Source organism: Zonotrichia leucophrys, chromosome 5 (genome assembly GCF_028769735.1).
Source record: "Zonotrichia leucophrys gambelii isolate GWCS_2022_RI chromosome 5, RI_Zleu_2.0, whole genome shotgun sequence".
Lineage (NCBI taxonomy): Eukaryota > Metazoa > Chordata > Aves > Passeriformes > Passerellidae > Zonotrichia > Zonotrichia leucophrys.
Window position 1 is genome coordinate 38,762,993 of NC_088175.1, and position 17,344 is coordinate 38,780,336.

General features: G+C 40.2%; 1 protein-coding gene across 1 annotated transcript; it reads right to left on the reverse strand.

Annotated features, from left to right (window-relative positions):
* Window positions 1-756: 756 nt before the first annotated feature.
* EHF (ETS homologous factor) lies at window positions 757-16,171 on the reverse strand. The gene is made up of 9 exons (XM_064714726.1): window positions 16,072-16,171; window positions 13,387-13,632; window positions 13,007-13,066; window positions 10,656-10,724; window positions 10,497-10,565; window positions 7,340-7,399; window positions 4,747-4,942; window positions 3,815-3,948; window positions 757-767 (listed from the first exon to the last, which is right to left on the reverse strand). The coding sequence occupies exons 1-8, from the start codon at window positions 16,166-16,168 to the stop codon at window positions 3,849-3,851; spliced, it is 897 nt and encodes a 298-aa protein (XP_064570796.1). The 5' UTR covers window positions 16,169-16,171; the 3' UTR covers window positions 757-767; window positions 3,815-3,848.
* Between the last annotated feature and the right edge of the window lie 1,173 nt (window positions 16,172-17,344).

Sequence of the window (17,344 nt, forward strand, 5' to 3'; positions counted from 1 at the left end):
GCACAGCCACAGCCCTAGACTGCAAGTGCCACAGGAGTCTGCCCTGACTTGCTTTTAACTGTAGGCATTTTCACTCTTTTTACCTCAAACTGCAGAGTGAATCAGGAGAGATGTCCCCTTTTCATAGCCATCATTCAGATGGAAAATAACATGAAGGACAGGATTTCTTCGTTTCAGCTGCTTTGACTCAGTAAAGGAAATGCTTGGTTTGAGTAATGGCATCCTTAATCAGCCTAGCCCTTGCACACACTTCAAAATACCTTGAAGTTAAATCAGTGCTGAAGTCAGGCCTTTGTTAAGTTTAGTAGCCAAACAAGAAAGGCAGTCTAGCTGTGTTGACATAATCCATTATTTCGGTGAGGCCTGTGAGACATAAAACAGGTTTGGAAACCGAGTATCTTCACAATAGATCGGGTATTCAACATATCAGTAAATTTAAGCTATTGGATTTTGTTGTAGTTACAGCACTCCTCTCATAAGTATTAAAATATTATTCAGTACTGAAAGAATTCACATCAGTCACTTCCAATCACAAGAAATAAAACAGGGAAGATAAACATTAATCAAATATATTCTTTCATGAGTGTTTTATTTGAATTTATATCATATTCACAAAAATAGAAACAGTCTTTAGAACCATTTTGTGAATACATTGTCTCCAAGCTGAGATTTACAATGGCAATAGTGAAATATCTAACTTGGATTTGTTTCCACACGTAGACATTGAAGACGATGCTGTGAGAAGCAAGCAGGAATTATGCAATGTGCTGCAGAAAGAAACATGAAAATGTAACTAAACATTTTAACGTCTATGTAGTTCAACAGCCTACATACAGTTTCTCAGGATGTTTTTAGAGCAAGTTGCTCTAATTTTGTGCAGAAAATATTGAGAGTGCTCATGCCAACCCTTTGACGTTGTGATTTGCATCTGACTGTATAAATACAATATACTTTCCTATCTAGAGCTTTATACATAACGAAAAATTATGGTACAATAAAAATCTATACACATGGTGCTACCAGTTCAGCAGCTGCTAACTTAAAGGATACATCTAAAAATATGATTGCTCAGCCTCTGAAACACAAAATAAAAGAGCAATCAGAAATGCTTTTTGTTTAAATAGCAATTTACATAAAAATTCATCTCTTCATTTTCTCCGTTTGCTTAGGTCTGGTAAAAAGACTCTCTTTGGTTGGTTGCATCTGTCCTTGGCAAGAACTGTAATTTTAAACAGTCCTTTGTGTTTGTCTTAGGCAAAGGTTTGTAAAACAGAGTAAATGTTGGCTGGCTTCTATTCCAACTTAGTGCTATTGTAATGCTGAATGACGAGTACCTACAACACTGCAAAGTTCTGCAGGGTGGAAACAGAAACTTGCATGATTTCCATGTGCTGAAAGATGTGACAGTGGAAGACCATTTATACTGCACCCCAAAGTAAACACTCTCTCAATTTATACAGAATGATTCTAAGTACAGTTTTATCTTTCAAAACCTTTTAGAAGCAGGTTTAGCTGCTGCTCAGCAACCAAGGGGTGACACGCATATATCGCAGGTTCATTTTATCTCCCAAGAAATTTTGTGAGAGATCAAGTAGAAAGCAAATTCAAGAATTATTACAATCCATTACTATAAGATAAATGTTAACCTAAGATAGAGTACAACTGCATTGCAGATTTGTGATGGTACCACTGATCTCAGATTTTCACCCAGGGTGTGGAGGTGGTGTGAAGAGCATAGAGCAAAGGGCTACAAACAACCATCAGGTAAGGGGAAGAAATGGTCTTAGGAGCAAAGTGAAAGTGCTCTTTTTATCTGGTGGCCTGATCCTTGTTATATGAACTACAAAATTATGTTAAAGGAAGTGAAATGTAGCAAATCAAGCTAAAAAATGAAATTATTGAGTTTGCAAAAGCAAGCAAGGCTAGCACAGACAGTAAAAAAAAAAAAAAAGAGATAGACTGAGAGAAAAAAATGCTTTGAAGTACACAGGCTTATTATTTGATTTGTAAATAAGATGAAGCTCTCTCCACCCAGGTTATGAAAAGTAAAAATTGTCATGTATGGGTAATTGATGGTGACAGCTCTCACATACACAGTGTAGGAGGTGGTGCTATTGTTTAACGTGCCCTACATGTGTAGATAACAAGTTAGGCTCTCATGTTTGCCTACAAATTGTTGCTAAGCACTTTTTATACCCTTCATATTGATACTTCTGTTGTCTCTTGGTTTCATCTCTATTTCCTTTTAAGACAAACAAAAATAGAATATCCTGCAACCTCCAGCTGTATCTTGCTGTATTTCAAGCTAATATGGATTCAAACCCAGGGGATGCCTCAGGAAATAGATATTGGATGGATTTAATACACTTGATTTTCTTTTTTTTTTTCCTTTTCTTTTTTTAAATTTGGACTTCTCAGTCCCTGTTATTGTTTTCCAAATTCCAATCCCTGAAAAAGTAATTTGAAATTGATCTTGGTTTCACCTCTGTTAACATCACCAAGACAATCCTGTTTCTGGACTCCCACATCTCACGTACTCAGTGACCTGGTGAAGTGCTGCCTTCTCTAGATTTTATTTCCCTACTTTCTGCATATGCTCAGTGCTGGCAGAAAGCATTTGTGAGTTGGAGAAAGGAAAAGCTGCTGATGAACACTCAGTGTCTGCATAGTGCTGCTAGAGGTAAACCCAAAATACTGACCCAGATCTGAATGTCCCTAAAATTTCAGTGTCTTTATGTTAATGGGGATTTTCCTCCAAGAATCCCAAGCACAAATGACAAATATAAGTGTAGTATAGGGTGAGACTTGAGGAAAGCAGAGGGAACTAACATTTTACACACAGGTTAGCTTTGCATTTCTCAAAGGTTTTTTGAAAGTATCTGTCCAAGTGAGACTTGACCTTCCTGGAGGATCACAGCTGGGGAGACTGTTTCCTCATGTCAAGGGATTAATAAAGGTTCTGCTTGCCCACCCCCTCACTGCTCTATATGGCACAGATTTGAAAGCTTTAATTTGAAGTGCAAGAGGGTGAGAGGATTATTAACATTCCTGCTGGGAAACCAGTGCCTTTTAATAAGTTTTCGCAGTCAGAAAACAATCTTCCTTCAACAGCTTTTGGTCCCCAAGATCAACACTCTTCCAGCAGTCCAGGAGGTTAGAGAGGACACTGAGTATCAGGTAAGGTCTGATCCTAAATGTCTGCCCACAAAAAAAGGTCTCAGTGGTGGAGGTAGAATGGGCTCTCCAAATAAATGCTGACAGCCAGCTTGCAGAGCCACTGTTCTTGTGGCTGGGATAAGCCAGCTGAAGAGGAACCTGCTGTCTAATTCAAGAAAAGCAGCTGAAAGCCAGCAAAGTATTAAAACACTCAGAAATCAGAGGTGGGAAGGAACCAGTGGTATTGGCCAAGGAAAGCTATAAACCATCTGACTATGGAAGAAGGCTACTTGGCTCAGAGATGCTTTACTGTTTCCTCCACTTATTGTTGCCTTCCAAAGTGGATTATCATACTCCCTAAATGCCCTAATATTTAGCTCCTTCCCTTTCTTTATATGACTCATAAATCACATTATGCCTGTATGATTTAACAAAAAAAAGAGGAAAACTTCACAAGAAGGGAAAAATAATCATAATTCTATAATGTTAACTTATATCACAGAAAACTGTGTACATTTTCTCCCCATACAGGACATACTTCAAATAAAATAATTTTAACACCAATAATGATAATGTTCTTTCTTCCCGACAGAAGTAGAATTGTTTTCTCACCCCAGTTTGATACATAAATATAAGAAAATAGTCTTTGAATATTTACATCCACGTGTTTTAAATGTTATTTCTTGATATATTTAATTTTCATTTTCTCTCCAACCACGGGCATTCTTTCCAAATTTATATACTAATCTCCGACCATCCACACGCTCAAGGATTTCTCTTTTGTAATAGTATCTGTTAAAATAAAAACAGAAAAAAGATATAAGAATAAATTCAGCTATGGTCCTAAAAGGCCACTGCCAACTAGACAATCCCTCAGACTAGCTTAAAAAGTCTTGATTTTCTATTGAGATATATATATATAATATCTAAGATCATTATAACTGAATGACAGAGAAGGAAAAATGGATGTTTTCTTTTTCCTTTATATTAATTAGCTTCTGAGTTTTAATTTTACTGTGTTTCAGGTCAAAGCATACTGCTGTATTTATCACACACTCTTACGAGATTTCACAGGGTTTTTTTCCAGATAAGCCAGGATCTGAAAATCAGATCAGGAAAGAGCCTCAACACCCTTTTAAAAATATATTTTGAAGTTTCAGAGATTATGAAAAAATTCTCAAAATGTTGAATTAAAGAGTAAAGAAAATCCTAACACCAATTTTAAGACAATGGATGGTGGGTTATACCTAGTTTCTGAATATTGCTGGAAATAACAAGGTTTCCAGCCATTACTGGGCCATTTAAACATTCTCAGGTTTCTGCAACCATATTCCCTTCCTACATTGGTTGTCTGGATGGAGCCAAACAGAATTTACATATCTATAAGCAATTATTTGTGTTTTATATATCATATATTTTACAGAAACAGGAGAAGAAAAGAACATCATGCCACAATCTCAAAACTGGTGTAAGAGACTGTCAAAGAAAGCAACTTCTGCTGTTGAGAAATCATTTTCAAAAGTCAGACAAATCCTCCATCCAGCTGGTCTGCGTACGTGCCACAGTCTTCCTCAGCAACATGCAGCTCACCTCATAGCCCGGCTGAGTTTCTCATAAGTCATGCTGCTGTTGTTTTTCTTCTTTCCCCACAGCTGAGCCACAGCTTCAGATTTTAAAAATCTGAAGACACCTTCTGACCGGTCTTCCCACTTGATTAATCCTGGGTTTTTCTCAGGATTGAGAAGAATATCTCGAATAAATTCCCAAAGATGAGTTCCTCGAGGGTCTGAAAAACGAAAGAGGGCAGGAAGGAGTGTCTCCAGAGCTCTCTGGGTTATGCTTGCAATTTTTATGTCATCTACAGAGGGTGAACACTTAGGCCATAGTTTCTGGAGCACAGGACCCCCACCTCAGAGATATACAGGTGAAAAACACTGGCAGCCTTTCGACTGCAGGTAAGCGTTGGCCTCAGGCAGGCAGGTAGGAGCCCCAGCAACCAGGAGAAGCAGAGTCCAAACCTCCCACTGCTTCCTTCTGCCTTTGGCACCGTTTCTGCCCTAAAGAGAACATGTTTAAGCCTTCCCCTCATCTCATTTGCCCATTTCTCCTGATCTCTGTCTACAGCACAGCACATAACCTGATATTATTGTGTGGCACATGAAACAGCTAAGATTACTGTGAAGAAGGCACCGAACCTCCTTGCATTTAAAAGACAGACAGAAGGCACAGGAGGTGAACTGACATTCTGCATGAATAAGTAAGTAAGAAGGTGCAGAGTGGATAGAAAGACAGTGACAAAACTGGCCAGCCAAAACTGTGTGTAAAAAGGAAACCAAAAAGTTTGACCGTGGTGTAGAAAAGACGAAAACAGATCTCCAAGTTCAACAGGTAGATCTCTCAGTTTAATCACAAATACGTCTCACAGTTACTATAAAGATAGCACCAGAAAGTCCAGGTCAAAAAAAATTAAATAAATTCATCAAGTCAGATGAAGTAGTTTACAAACGAAGAATAACAAACACAGTGACAAGGTGAGCCAGAAAGACAGCAGTCCTTTGGTCTGACTTCAAAAGCATGCAATTAGACCAAATTAAGAAGGAAACAAGCTAGTCAAAGATGTGAAGGTAACTTGAAAATGGTATGCAGTGCAGTATAAGTAGAATTAGATTTAAGTCAACTAATCCATTATTTTTCTTTATTATTATAATTGTTTCCTGGACCCATTAAAATGTGGTAGACTATCTGGACACCAGTAATTTATGGTCACGATATGGAGCAGTACTGAAGGAACTGGAAATGAAGAGGATTAGCCCAGACTGGCAATGTCACCTGTTTTATATGCCCAGTCTGTTACTGATGAGATGTTAGAATCACAGAGTATCTCAAGTTGAAAAGGACCTATAAAAATTACCAAGTCTTACTCCCTGCTCCTTGCTGGACATCACAGAACTAAGCCATATGACTAAGAGCATTGTTGAGACGCTCCTTGAACTCTGTCAGGCTTAGTGGTGTGATCACATTCCTGGGGAGCCTGTTCCAGTGCCTGACCACCTTCTGGGTGAAGAACCTTCTCTGTCGTGCAGTCTAAAGTTTCCCTGGCACACCTTCACTCCATTTTCCTCATGTCCTATTACTGGTCACTAGACAGAGGAGATCAGCACCTCCACCTCCACTGCCCTTCCTGAGGAAGCTGGAGACTGGGATGTGTCAACCTTCAGCTTTCTCTTCTCCAAGCTGAACAGGCTGACAGACCTCAGTTCTTCTCAGGACTTTCTTCAGACCAGTCCTGTCTAATCCTTTCACGAACAACCTTATTATACACACACACACAAAAAAATCCTGACAACCCAGATATCTGTGTACAGATATAAAGTTCAGGAGTCCTGCTGGGGCAAAGCGACAGAACAAGAATAAGAAGAGTCAGGAAGAGGCATAATCTGGAGGTCATATTGAAAAAGGATGAACACAAATACCACAAAATGCAGTGAAAGACCAATGCTAAGCTTTCCTATTATAATCAGGGAAATAAATAGGATGGAAAAGACACACATAGGATATTTTCAGCATCAAAACATCCTGGTAAAGTACGTAAATGGAACTATGTACAGAAATCACAATTACAGTATCTTGTCTTCAGAGTCAGGTTGAATAAAATCTTGCAGAAAATGTAGGTGAGGGGAGCAGAGAGACTGTCATATCAGGGGATAAGAAGGTGGCAAGACTGAGGCACAGGCGCCTGCTTGTGATGTCGTGCGTGAGAAGGTCTGCAAGGAGACGCTGAGCAGGGTCTGTGGAGTGTGCTGCACCTGGCAGGCACAGGCACCAGCATGACTGTGCCCACGCACAGGCCCTTCTGATTAAATCCTGGGTCTTCCTCATCATTCCTTTACTCCACTCCACCAGCCCAGCTCAATACAGGGCAGAGGAAGCTGGTTTCTGGTTGCTTCCCCATAGGCCCTCACTGATAAAACAATTTGAAAAGTTCAACAATATGGAGTCCAAAAATGAGGTAAACAAGCAGTACTAGATAGTCAGATCCTTTCAGAATTCATTCACAATAACGATTTAATAAGTTTTGCGTTCAAAATGCTTCCTCTTCCCTCCCAAATAGGATCTGGTTTTCATTTGTTTCTTTTTCCTTCAATCAACTAACCAACCCTTAAAAGCATGGATGTTGACTTACTGTGCTTCTTGGTGTGGGACTTTGGGGTATGATCTTGTGATTTTTTTGCATCTGAAGAGTCTGCAGAGAAGGAAAATGAAGCCTATTTGTAAATTTGATTAAAGGCTTTCCATTGACTAGCAGGTTGAAAGAAATAAAACCACAAAAAAGAACAAATATCTCCTCTAAAGATAATCACTTTTCGGAAGGTAATCTAAGTGAGGAGGGAGAGTTTTGTTTTCTGTACTATATGTTAATCAGCACACTTCTCAAAGAGACCACTGATGAATAAAGAATGAATGCAGAGGTAAACATTTGGCTTTTGAAAGCTAAATTTGATTAACAAATACCTCACCTCATATTGTGTGTGAGAGAGAGAAAAATAGGATGATCACATCTGTAAAAGGAATCCTGAATTGTCCCATTATCTTAGTCTTTGCTGAAGCACGTATCTTTGGGGGCTTATTTGTTTCTGAAGAGATGATCTAATGGGAAATGTATGTGCTGGTACCAATGCACAGAACACCTACCTGACTAAAACATAATGAACTGGCAAAGCGCTGTTGTTTAGGGGGGCAGGGTGGGGGAAAGGGGCTGCGCTGGTAGGAGTTTTTGGCAGCAGGACAAGCATATATTTCTCTGTGGCTCAGAGCCATAGGAACAAGCCATTTCTCATCAATGGTACTTTATCACCTGCAGCCAGCCAGAGGAGAAATAGGATTTCTGGCACAAGCATTTCTTCAGAAATGAAAAAAAATAAGTTCCGCCTGTTCATGACTGTAACCTACCTTGCCGTCTGCACGTTCAACCCTCCCGCCCCCAAACCACCGCAGCCTGGCTCTGCTCTTGTACTTAATGAATAGCTTTCATCTGATTGCTCTAAGTCTCACAAAATCTGTGGGATAGACCTGAGAGGGAGCCCCTTCTGTGTTTGCTTTTCAGCATACCTTGTCCCTGAATCCCATAAAGCAAAGCTTAAGGTCCCACGCATGTTTTCCCAGCTTCTATGAATGCACAATTATCATACTTTTCATGGAAACCAGGCATTTGCATGGGAAAATGACTCACAGGAAATATTTATTTGCATAGAAACTTGTCAGATTTGCACAAGCTACTGCAGTAACTGCATGTGAAAAGGTAGATGCAAAGTTATTCACACACTTGCTTTATTCATACATAACTGGAAACATAAGCTGAACAAGACCGTGGGGATAGGCCTAACCTCTGCTATTCTAAGTCTGATAAATTACTGTCCTTGACCCCCAAGCAGCAAACGTGCTCTGAGTCATTTTGCCTTCCCACTCTCAAAGATCAGGAACTAGCCTGAACCTCACTCAGCTTGGAGGGGGGTGTGGTATGGGGGAAGTAAGATGAGGCTTATTTCACTGCCTTTCCTCAGATTATTATTCCCCATATGTTATTAAAAGCCTGTGGGAACTCCAGGTAACGACTGCAGGACCCAGTTCTTTATTTGCCCTCATATAAATCCTTCTCATTTTAAAATCCCACAATTCGCTTGCAAATGTTTGTTATGCTCCACTTAGCTGGAAATTTATTCTTGGAAGTTCAGCTGCCTTCTGCCTAGCCAGTGATTTATTCTGGATTTCAGCTGTGTAAATAGCCTCCTGCTCTGCCACAGCTCCTACGTGGAGACTGGTTTCAAACATGCCATGTTAGGAGGCTGGGGCCTGACAGATGAAAAGAGTTATGATGCAGTTTCAACAAAGCCGTCTTGCAAAACTTTTGACAAAAGGTTACACATTATTTGCATATGATTCAGGAATGAGCCATTTTTTTACGGGATATACAAATTTAGTTTTTACAGGAGGCTGTGCCCTTGGCGTGCCACCCTAGCTCTAGGCTTAAGCAGTCAGCAGATAAACACACCGTGCCGGGATCTGGACAGGTCCCCAGCCCTGTCAGAGAGCCCTGAAATCCTGGTAGCCATCTTGTGAGAGTGGGTGGAGGTGGCGGAGAAAGATAGGCTGTTTGGTTGGGGATTTTTAAGGTTTGGTGGTTTTCTTATTCTGGTCAAGTTTTCTCCCTCTGTCCTTTTTTTTTTTTTGGGGGGGGAGGCATTGGTTTTTTTTTTTGTTTTGGTTTGGTTTTTGGGGTTTTTTTGTTGCTGTTTTTTGTTGTTTTGTGTTTTTATTGTTGGTAATTCTGTTAATTTGTTACTTTCTTTTGTTAATTTAATTAATGCAGCTGAGTGCATTGGTTTAAACTGTATATCACTTGGCCAGTCCAGCTCAGGAGGCTGGAGGAGCAGGGGACGGCAGGCACAGGGGCTGGGGCCATGGGCACATGCAGAAGCACAGGGCTGTCCCCAGAGCAAGGCTGGACTACAGCAACACACTCTCCTTTCTCCTCCCAGGACCTCCAGCGCCTTCTCCCTCAGATCTCTGCTTAACAGCCTCCTAAGAAGAACCTGCCTTCCCTCCCTGCTTTCTCACTCCCCTGCCACCTCTGCTTTATTCTTTCCCCACTGCCTCGCTCTCCCGCCTCCATGCTGGTGCCAGGACAGGGCCCACAGGGCCTTCACCACATGTGATCAGAGTGCACTTCGGCCAGGCACAGCTTCGCTGTGTCTCCTGCCCTTCAGCAGGCACATTTGAGCTCTCCCGCATGGAAGGCAGGGGGTTCAGCGAGCAGCCCGTGTCAGCCCAGAGAGGCTGCAGCACAAGCCTTGTGCCGGCTCGTTTGGGTACAGGGCTCCGTGCCTGCCCTGCAGCTGCCCCAGGCCAAGCCCAGCCCGGCCCCAAAGCCAGCAGCCTGCTCAGCATGAATCACGGGCTCACCGGGAGCACGGCCGCTTTGGGGAGGAATGGGGCACTTGTTTGCCCCGTGTGCTGCACCTCAGAAAAGCGTGGTGTAGCTGGAATGTCTTGTATCTCTGACACTAATGTTTACCTCTTTGACTCAGTCACTTTAAAAGATATGTGGAGATTACAGATTATTTGATCATCTTCCTCTTGACAGAGAGAAGACAGAAGCATTTCTTTAAAGAAAGCTATTGTAATAATGACAGCTAATAAATCTGTCAGAATCATCATTGCTTGGTTTAAAATTACTGGAGGCTCAGATGCAATCCTACAACAGAAGACCACAGAGACTATTACATGTCGGTAGCTCTGGGACAAGTGACAAACAATTAAAAATATAATTACAAGTTTCTTACCAGAAGATTGGTGACTAGGTGTCATCATGGAAATCTGAGCACGACAGAATGTTTTACTGTCCAATAACTCTGGGAATTAAAAAGAAGACATTTAAACTAATAGCCTCAGACAACAATAAAGCTATCTCAGAATGCATGAAGTATTGTGATGTTAGTTACCTACTGTGCTACCATAGCCACTGTCATAAAGATAATTCTCTTCTTTCCAGGATACCATTAATGATGGATCTGAAGGTAAAGGACCAAAAAGAAAATGAGATCACCAAAAGAACGAAAAAAAAGCTGTCAAGAGAACCAAGAAGTGAAGGGGCTATGTACAAAATTATTTCCTTTCACTCAAATTATGCATGGAGTTTTGCATATTCAGGCAAATGCATTTACACAAAGCACTGACTTTTAGAAATAATGTATTATGCTCTTCCTTTTCCTGACTAGTATGTCATTTATGCCTGGCCTTGGAGGAGGTTTCCTATGCCAGATCAACTCTAATTCTACGCAATCTAGTCCTGAATTCTCAGCCCCTGATGATTATGACAGTGCGTTGGAGCCACAGAGATGAAAGTGTTTTCAAGTATCTAGTAAAAAAAAAGGATGCTTATGATGAGTATTTATTTCTACAATGGTAGAACTCGAAAGTCCTCTCTGAAACACAGTTTATTGTTTAAGCACATAGTGAGAAACATCAAAGCCTAATCCTAGATGAAGGGCCATTTTATTCCAGGCACACCATGTCCCCATCCATAACCTAAAAACCACCTTCATGATTAAAGAGGAATAATTTTTAGTGACTTTCTGGTCACATGGATCAATATAAGCAGAATGGAAGTATTGTCCTTATGACCTGTACACTGGTCTGGAAATTACTTCCTCCACAGTGCATGTTTAAGGTCAGAAGCCTTAAAAATCTCTTTTTCTTTTGAAACCAGGTCAGAAGGGATGAGATAGAAGGTTCAAATCTAGGTTAAACCTAATTTTTTTCATGTTCATATAAATGAAATCAAAAACCCCAAAATGAATTACAGCTAAATAATCATGTTTGGCCAAGTTACCACTTATGACATAGGAATTTAGCAGGCATGCTAACTAATAGCTGCATGTTTGGGCACCCAGAGCTTGCGTTCCTACAATAGCACACACCCTTTGCTTGCTTGGACACCTGATCTGCCTAATGTTGCCTCTGAAAACAGGCCTTACACAGCCAGAACATGGGGAAAGTGTTCACCTTTGTTCATTTTGCCCTTTTTCAGTACCCATGTCTTTGCAGCTGTGATGATTTACCGGAGTGAGCCGGGCTTCCCCTCAAAACCACCAGCCCTGTCCCTGCTGCCTCACAAGACGTAACTTTCCCAGCAGCTCTAATCCACAATTCCTGCTCTCTCACATGCAGAAACTTAACCCACTCCAACTGGCCATGGCTGGCATCACCAGAGGCCCACCAGGCCATTCCTGATTCAGCACATCCAGGAGAACCACCCGTCAGTTAGTCCTTTCCAAGATGTGCTTTGCCTCATCTCTGGTAGGAGGAGGAAATAATATCATACCAGGATCTCATAAATCAGGACTTAAAGGATTACTGGAGTTACTTCTATGGAAAGCAGCAAGGCTGCCTCATGTACATCTCCCACAGCAGGAGTGGATTGCAGATTGCAATCCTTGTCTGCTGCAAGGAGAATGTGGAGAGACTGGGCTCCAACAGGTTAAGTGGATAAACAGGCTGACAGTGTTGTTGGAGACACCACATGCAACAGATTAGTATTTTTTCTGCCAGCAGATATCAAAACGTGGCTCATGGGCACACCATACAAAGAGGCTGGGACTAGCGGGATAGAGAGTGTGGATATGGACAGGCATGATCTGGCAAAGGAACAAGGCAAATAATTGTGCCTGAAGAGGATGGTTGAATCAAGCTGAAGTTCTTTTCTCAGCTGAACAAAGCCCTGGGAGGAAAGGGATCTAGCTATAAACACAATCAGAAAGAACTGCAATAGCAAAACTCAGATTTGATCAAACCGAACTACTGCCTGAATTTCAGTTTCATTGAAACCTGTGAAGAAAATGTAACATTTAAAATGTAACATTTTGTTTTCTCTCCAAGCTGGTTTTTGGAAATCTCCTTGTGTTTTAAACATTACAGCACTTCACAACAAAATATTTGTTCTTCCTTTCTTTCTTCCTTTTTTTTTTTTAATGGAGCAGATTGTTAAAATAGTTGTTTTGAAATCTTTTGAATGAAGTGTAGAATGAAGTTCTCCACAAAGCTGCTTCCATGGAGCACCTCAAATTATTCCAACTTTGAACATCAGTGTAGACTGCTGATACTGGAGAGGTCTCCCAGGAAAAGTGGCCACATGCATGTGGTATTACCTGCAACTTCAGAAGTAGGCACAGACTGACATCTTCTTTAATTCTGCATGATACACTTTCCGTTTTATTTAATGCCACTTTGATTTGTCTCCCTTGGAAGACGGATCTCCTCTTTTCAAAGGACAATTTACCCAACTGCTACTCACCTGTTTGCTCTGTCTTCACAATGACATTATGAGATTGGTACATGTCACTTCCACACTGACCTGCAAGAAAGCAAATTGGCAGATGGGAAGTATGAGAATGAGCACAGAGAAATCAAATGTATTAGCTCCAAGCAGCAACTTCTACACTTGAGCCAGAGGGCTGATTTTGGAGTAGAAAACATTCCCTCTCTTCTTCATCCTTCAGATTTCATCCTTAAGTCATATCCAAGAAATTTAACAATACCATAAATGTGCTATAAGCAGAATAACACACATAGCAAGTATAATCTGCCAGGCAGGCTTCTGGGGAACATAAATGGCTTCTGAAGATCTCAGAATTCAGACTAATGTACACATATCTCTCTCTAGTATTTATTTACCATTCCATTTTAGGTGCTGGAGGTTGCTGTAAAGCAGTTGTCCTGCTGTCCCAGCTGCCTGAGTGAATTCCTGCAGGCTCATACTACACAGATGTTCCCCATTGATATCAAACTCCTGGAAAGGTATGCAGTTGGCATCCAGTTGGTTGGTATCAAGGAGGTGCTGCAGCCACTCCCAGACTTGAAACTTAGTCCAGTACTGTGGGTGTATTTCGTGCCACTGGGTTCCATAGAAGCTACTGGATACTGGAAAAGAAAAAAAAAAATATTTACTGTCTCTGATAGCATAATAGTCATCAACAATAAGATCTACAGCCAAATTGCATGTCTTGGAAGTCTGCAGATCTAGATGCTTTTCTCAGGCCTTAAGATTGGCTCAGTGGCTATTGCTGGAGAAGATATTGTGGGGGTTTTGGCCTCAGTTTTCCAACTAAAAATTAGGCATTATTTCATTACACACTTCTTGGCTGATTGATTTGCAGGAATTAACTTTTTTATGTTGGCTAAATACACCAAAGTTCTCGGAGGAAAGATACTTTACAGAAATACTGTTGAAAAGGGATGTGTAGGAAAATTACTTTATTGCATCAGAAAATGATTGAAAAGCCTTGCAAAACTCTCACAAGGAGACGTGGAAACTTTCTTTGTATAAGAACTTAGTAGGGGCTAAATATTATTTACGGGGTTAGGAAAAAGAAAGTTAAAAGCACTCTCATACTGTTCCACAGTAAAAGCCTATCAGTGTGGGCCATGGTTCCACGACAGAGTTGGCATTCTGATGGTGCAGATTATTGCTGTAGTCATATAAAGGGGTTTCTGAATGTAGTTATAAAACTCATTTTTAGCTATGGAAGCTGCCTAATTTCCTTGTTAGAATGTCTGAGTCTCTTCTTGGCAGTCTCCTTAACTGCTCTCAGTTGTATGACATTGCACGACAGTAATTTGCATGTGCAAATGGAAGAAATTCTACATGGGACAGGATCATTATGTAAGATAAGAGCAAAGGCAGGATTGCTTTGGTCTGTCCTCACAGAGTTCAGTGCAATTTATTCCCTGGGAAAGGAGGAAAATGGACTATGCCAGACAGAGGCGACAGTGAGATAAAATGTTCACAAGTGCAAGAAGGGTTTAAGGCTGAGGGAATGAGGGATTACAGAGGGAGGAGAGACTGCCACGGCCTAGCTCTGCAAGGACCTCGCTCCAGGATATGGCACCAGTCTGTTCCCAGTCTCCTCAGAAGAAAATTAACCACACAGTGAGAAACACTGACAGCAGTGGATATTGCCAGAGGACCACAAGCACCAGAATTGGCACATTTTAGGAAATCACCTTAACTCAGGTGCACTAGACCTCAGGCTTCTTCAGCTGAGGTACAGGACACAGTTTCCAGGTAACACAGAAACAATACCCACAGTTATTTAGCTTTCTTTATCAATATTAGACAACAAGGCTTGTGTAAGTAACTTAGGGAGTTTGCAGGACTGTTCCTCATCCTACTATTGAAGGATGTGGGGAATGAGTGTGGAAATTATTTAAAATGTGGTATGTCAGAGAAAAAAGGTATGCTGGAGCCATCATATATCCCTTGAAAAGGAGATTGATTTGTATTCTTATCACTTCAGAAGAGTAAAGTGATTTCAAAGGCCATGAGAATCCTAATGTTAGCAAAAATACTTTCGTGAGAGGAGAAAGTAGCTTAGGTAAAAGTAAGTTTAGCGGTGAGTTACTGGGCAGGCTGGTCTGAGCTTTGATTCCTGTCCCTCTAAAACATAAATTAATCCTGAGGAGTTTCACCCTGCAACTTGGATATAGAGCCCCACCATTTGCCTCCACAAAATCCTATGGAAGAGTGAAACTCAGACGTTACTTTTTTTGTGTCTGACACTGTTACAGAAAAACAAGCGCATTTATTAAGCACATGTATTCCTGTGTATTTAGAAATTACACAGCAAAAAGAATAAGCATTTCATTAAGTTGGAACTTTTATTGTAAGGTTTCTTGTAGTACTATTTGGATCAGAGGGATAAGAGTAGCATATGATTGTCCGTTTAGATTTTAAGTTTTACCTGTTCATTGAATAATGAAAAGAATTCTAAAATTATGTCAAGCACCTATAGAGATACAGGTTTATATATTTTTTACACTGCGACAATATATATGAATACATTTTTATATACCCAGATATATAATCAGAAAACAGTAAGGAAAAATAAAGAGAAAAAATCACAAGCCACAAGCTACTTAGTGCATTAATGCCAGTCTAATTAGAAAGCTATCTAGAAATTTGAATTGAAAAAGCAAATACAGCAAAGCAGTAAAAATATTATTCCCCTGGAAAGCCAGAGGGGTGATTAGCATTAAACAGTAATGTTGGTTCAGAGGAAGCACGAGGGGTAAAGGTACGAGAGAAAGAATTCTGGACTGAGAGAGAACTTCTGGCATTTTCAACACCATTAAATTTTAATAAAGAGAGCCAGTAAGGAAATGAACAATAAACTGGTCCCTATTGTAAGTTCAGCTTTTTACAAACGAAATAACAAATGAAATTTTTTCTTACCAGAAGTGAAACTCCGGTAAATTAGTACTACTGAAAAATAATACTTGTACACACTTAAAGGTGTAGCAGCCCCTTTCCCCTGGCTTTATTCCCAAAAATACTGCTCAGAGCAGTTCAATTCCTCCTACCATTGCATGTGGAATATCCGTCTGTCCAGGAAGGCTGCTGGTGGAGTAGATTGCTGCTGGAATTGATACTCATCCTGCCAGCTCCTTCCAAAATCATGATCTGTAAGTGAATCAAACAGCTTGCTTAGTGAGCGGTGTCTAGTCCAAGAGGTAAATGGCAAAAAAAAAAAAAAATCCACTGAAGGTGAAGCAAGGAGGCCAATTCCATTTGTAGAAGAAGATACAACTGAAATCAAGAACATGTTGACACAACCCCTTTTCCACTGCCACAAAATCTCCTTATGATAAACATTACCATGATTAATTTGCATACGCAAGAAGCAAGTTTCTACAGCTGCCCATCCATAAATGAATAATCTGTAATCAGAAAAGAAGCCGAATGAAAAGACAAGGCTTCTGACAGAGCAATACACGAAAACTGCCAAGCTTTGACAAATTAAATAGTAAATAGTTTTACTTTTTTTTCTGCTTTAAAGAGAAATGTGATTTAAACAAGTTCTTCTCTTTTTTCTTTTTTTCTTTTTTTTTTTTTCTTTTAGGAGAGAGAAAGAACTTTCCAATAATCGCAAATGAAACTATACAGTAGACTACAAGCCATGCTCAGAAAATCCTTCACACAGAAGGATACCAAAGTGTTACAGGGAGGTAGACTTACAGGGAATATCTTGTCAGCTGACCCAGTTTCTTATCTGATCTGTGTCAGCAGTGTCTATAACACTTCTTGGTAACAAATATCACAGATCATACATTTCAACTCACCAAAAAAATCAGATGGTCAAAGATCTTGTAAATGAGACAGCCATTCTTGTGGCTGTCTGTACAGAATCAATATAGTGGAGTGACAGCACCCCCAAGACCGCATTCTCTCTTTTAAGCAAACTTTCCTTTCCATGTATTTTAGTATTACCACCATGAGTAAAATTGTCCTGTACTGTTTTATACTTTAAAAACAAAAAACCTACTTGTGTGACATTCTAGAAAAATGTTACATTTATCCCGTGTTTAACCATTCCAATGAAAGTATACAAAATTCCCCACAGTGAGGGGTACTCTTAATGTTTTATATTATCTTTCAGTGGTGTGAAGTTGTACAGCTTAAAAATATATATATAACTAAAGATATTTGTGAGGACATTGGGAAAGTAGTTTGTTAAACATTACAAAGGCTTTGGGTTGTAATTCTTATATACACAGGGGAAAAAAAAAAAGAAAACCAAACCCCTGTTCAAAAATATTGAAAGCCGCAAAGTCTGTAAAAACAAAACATTAGACA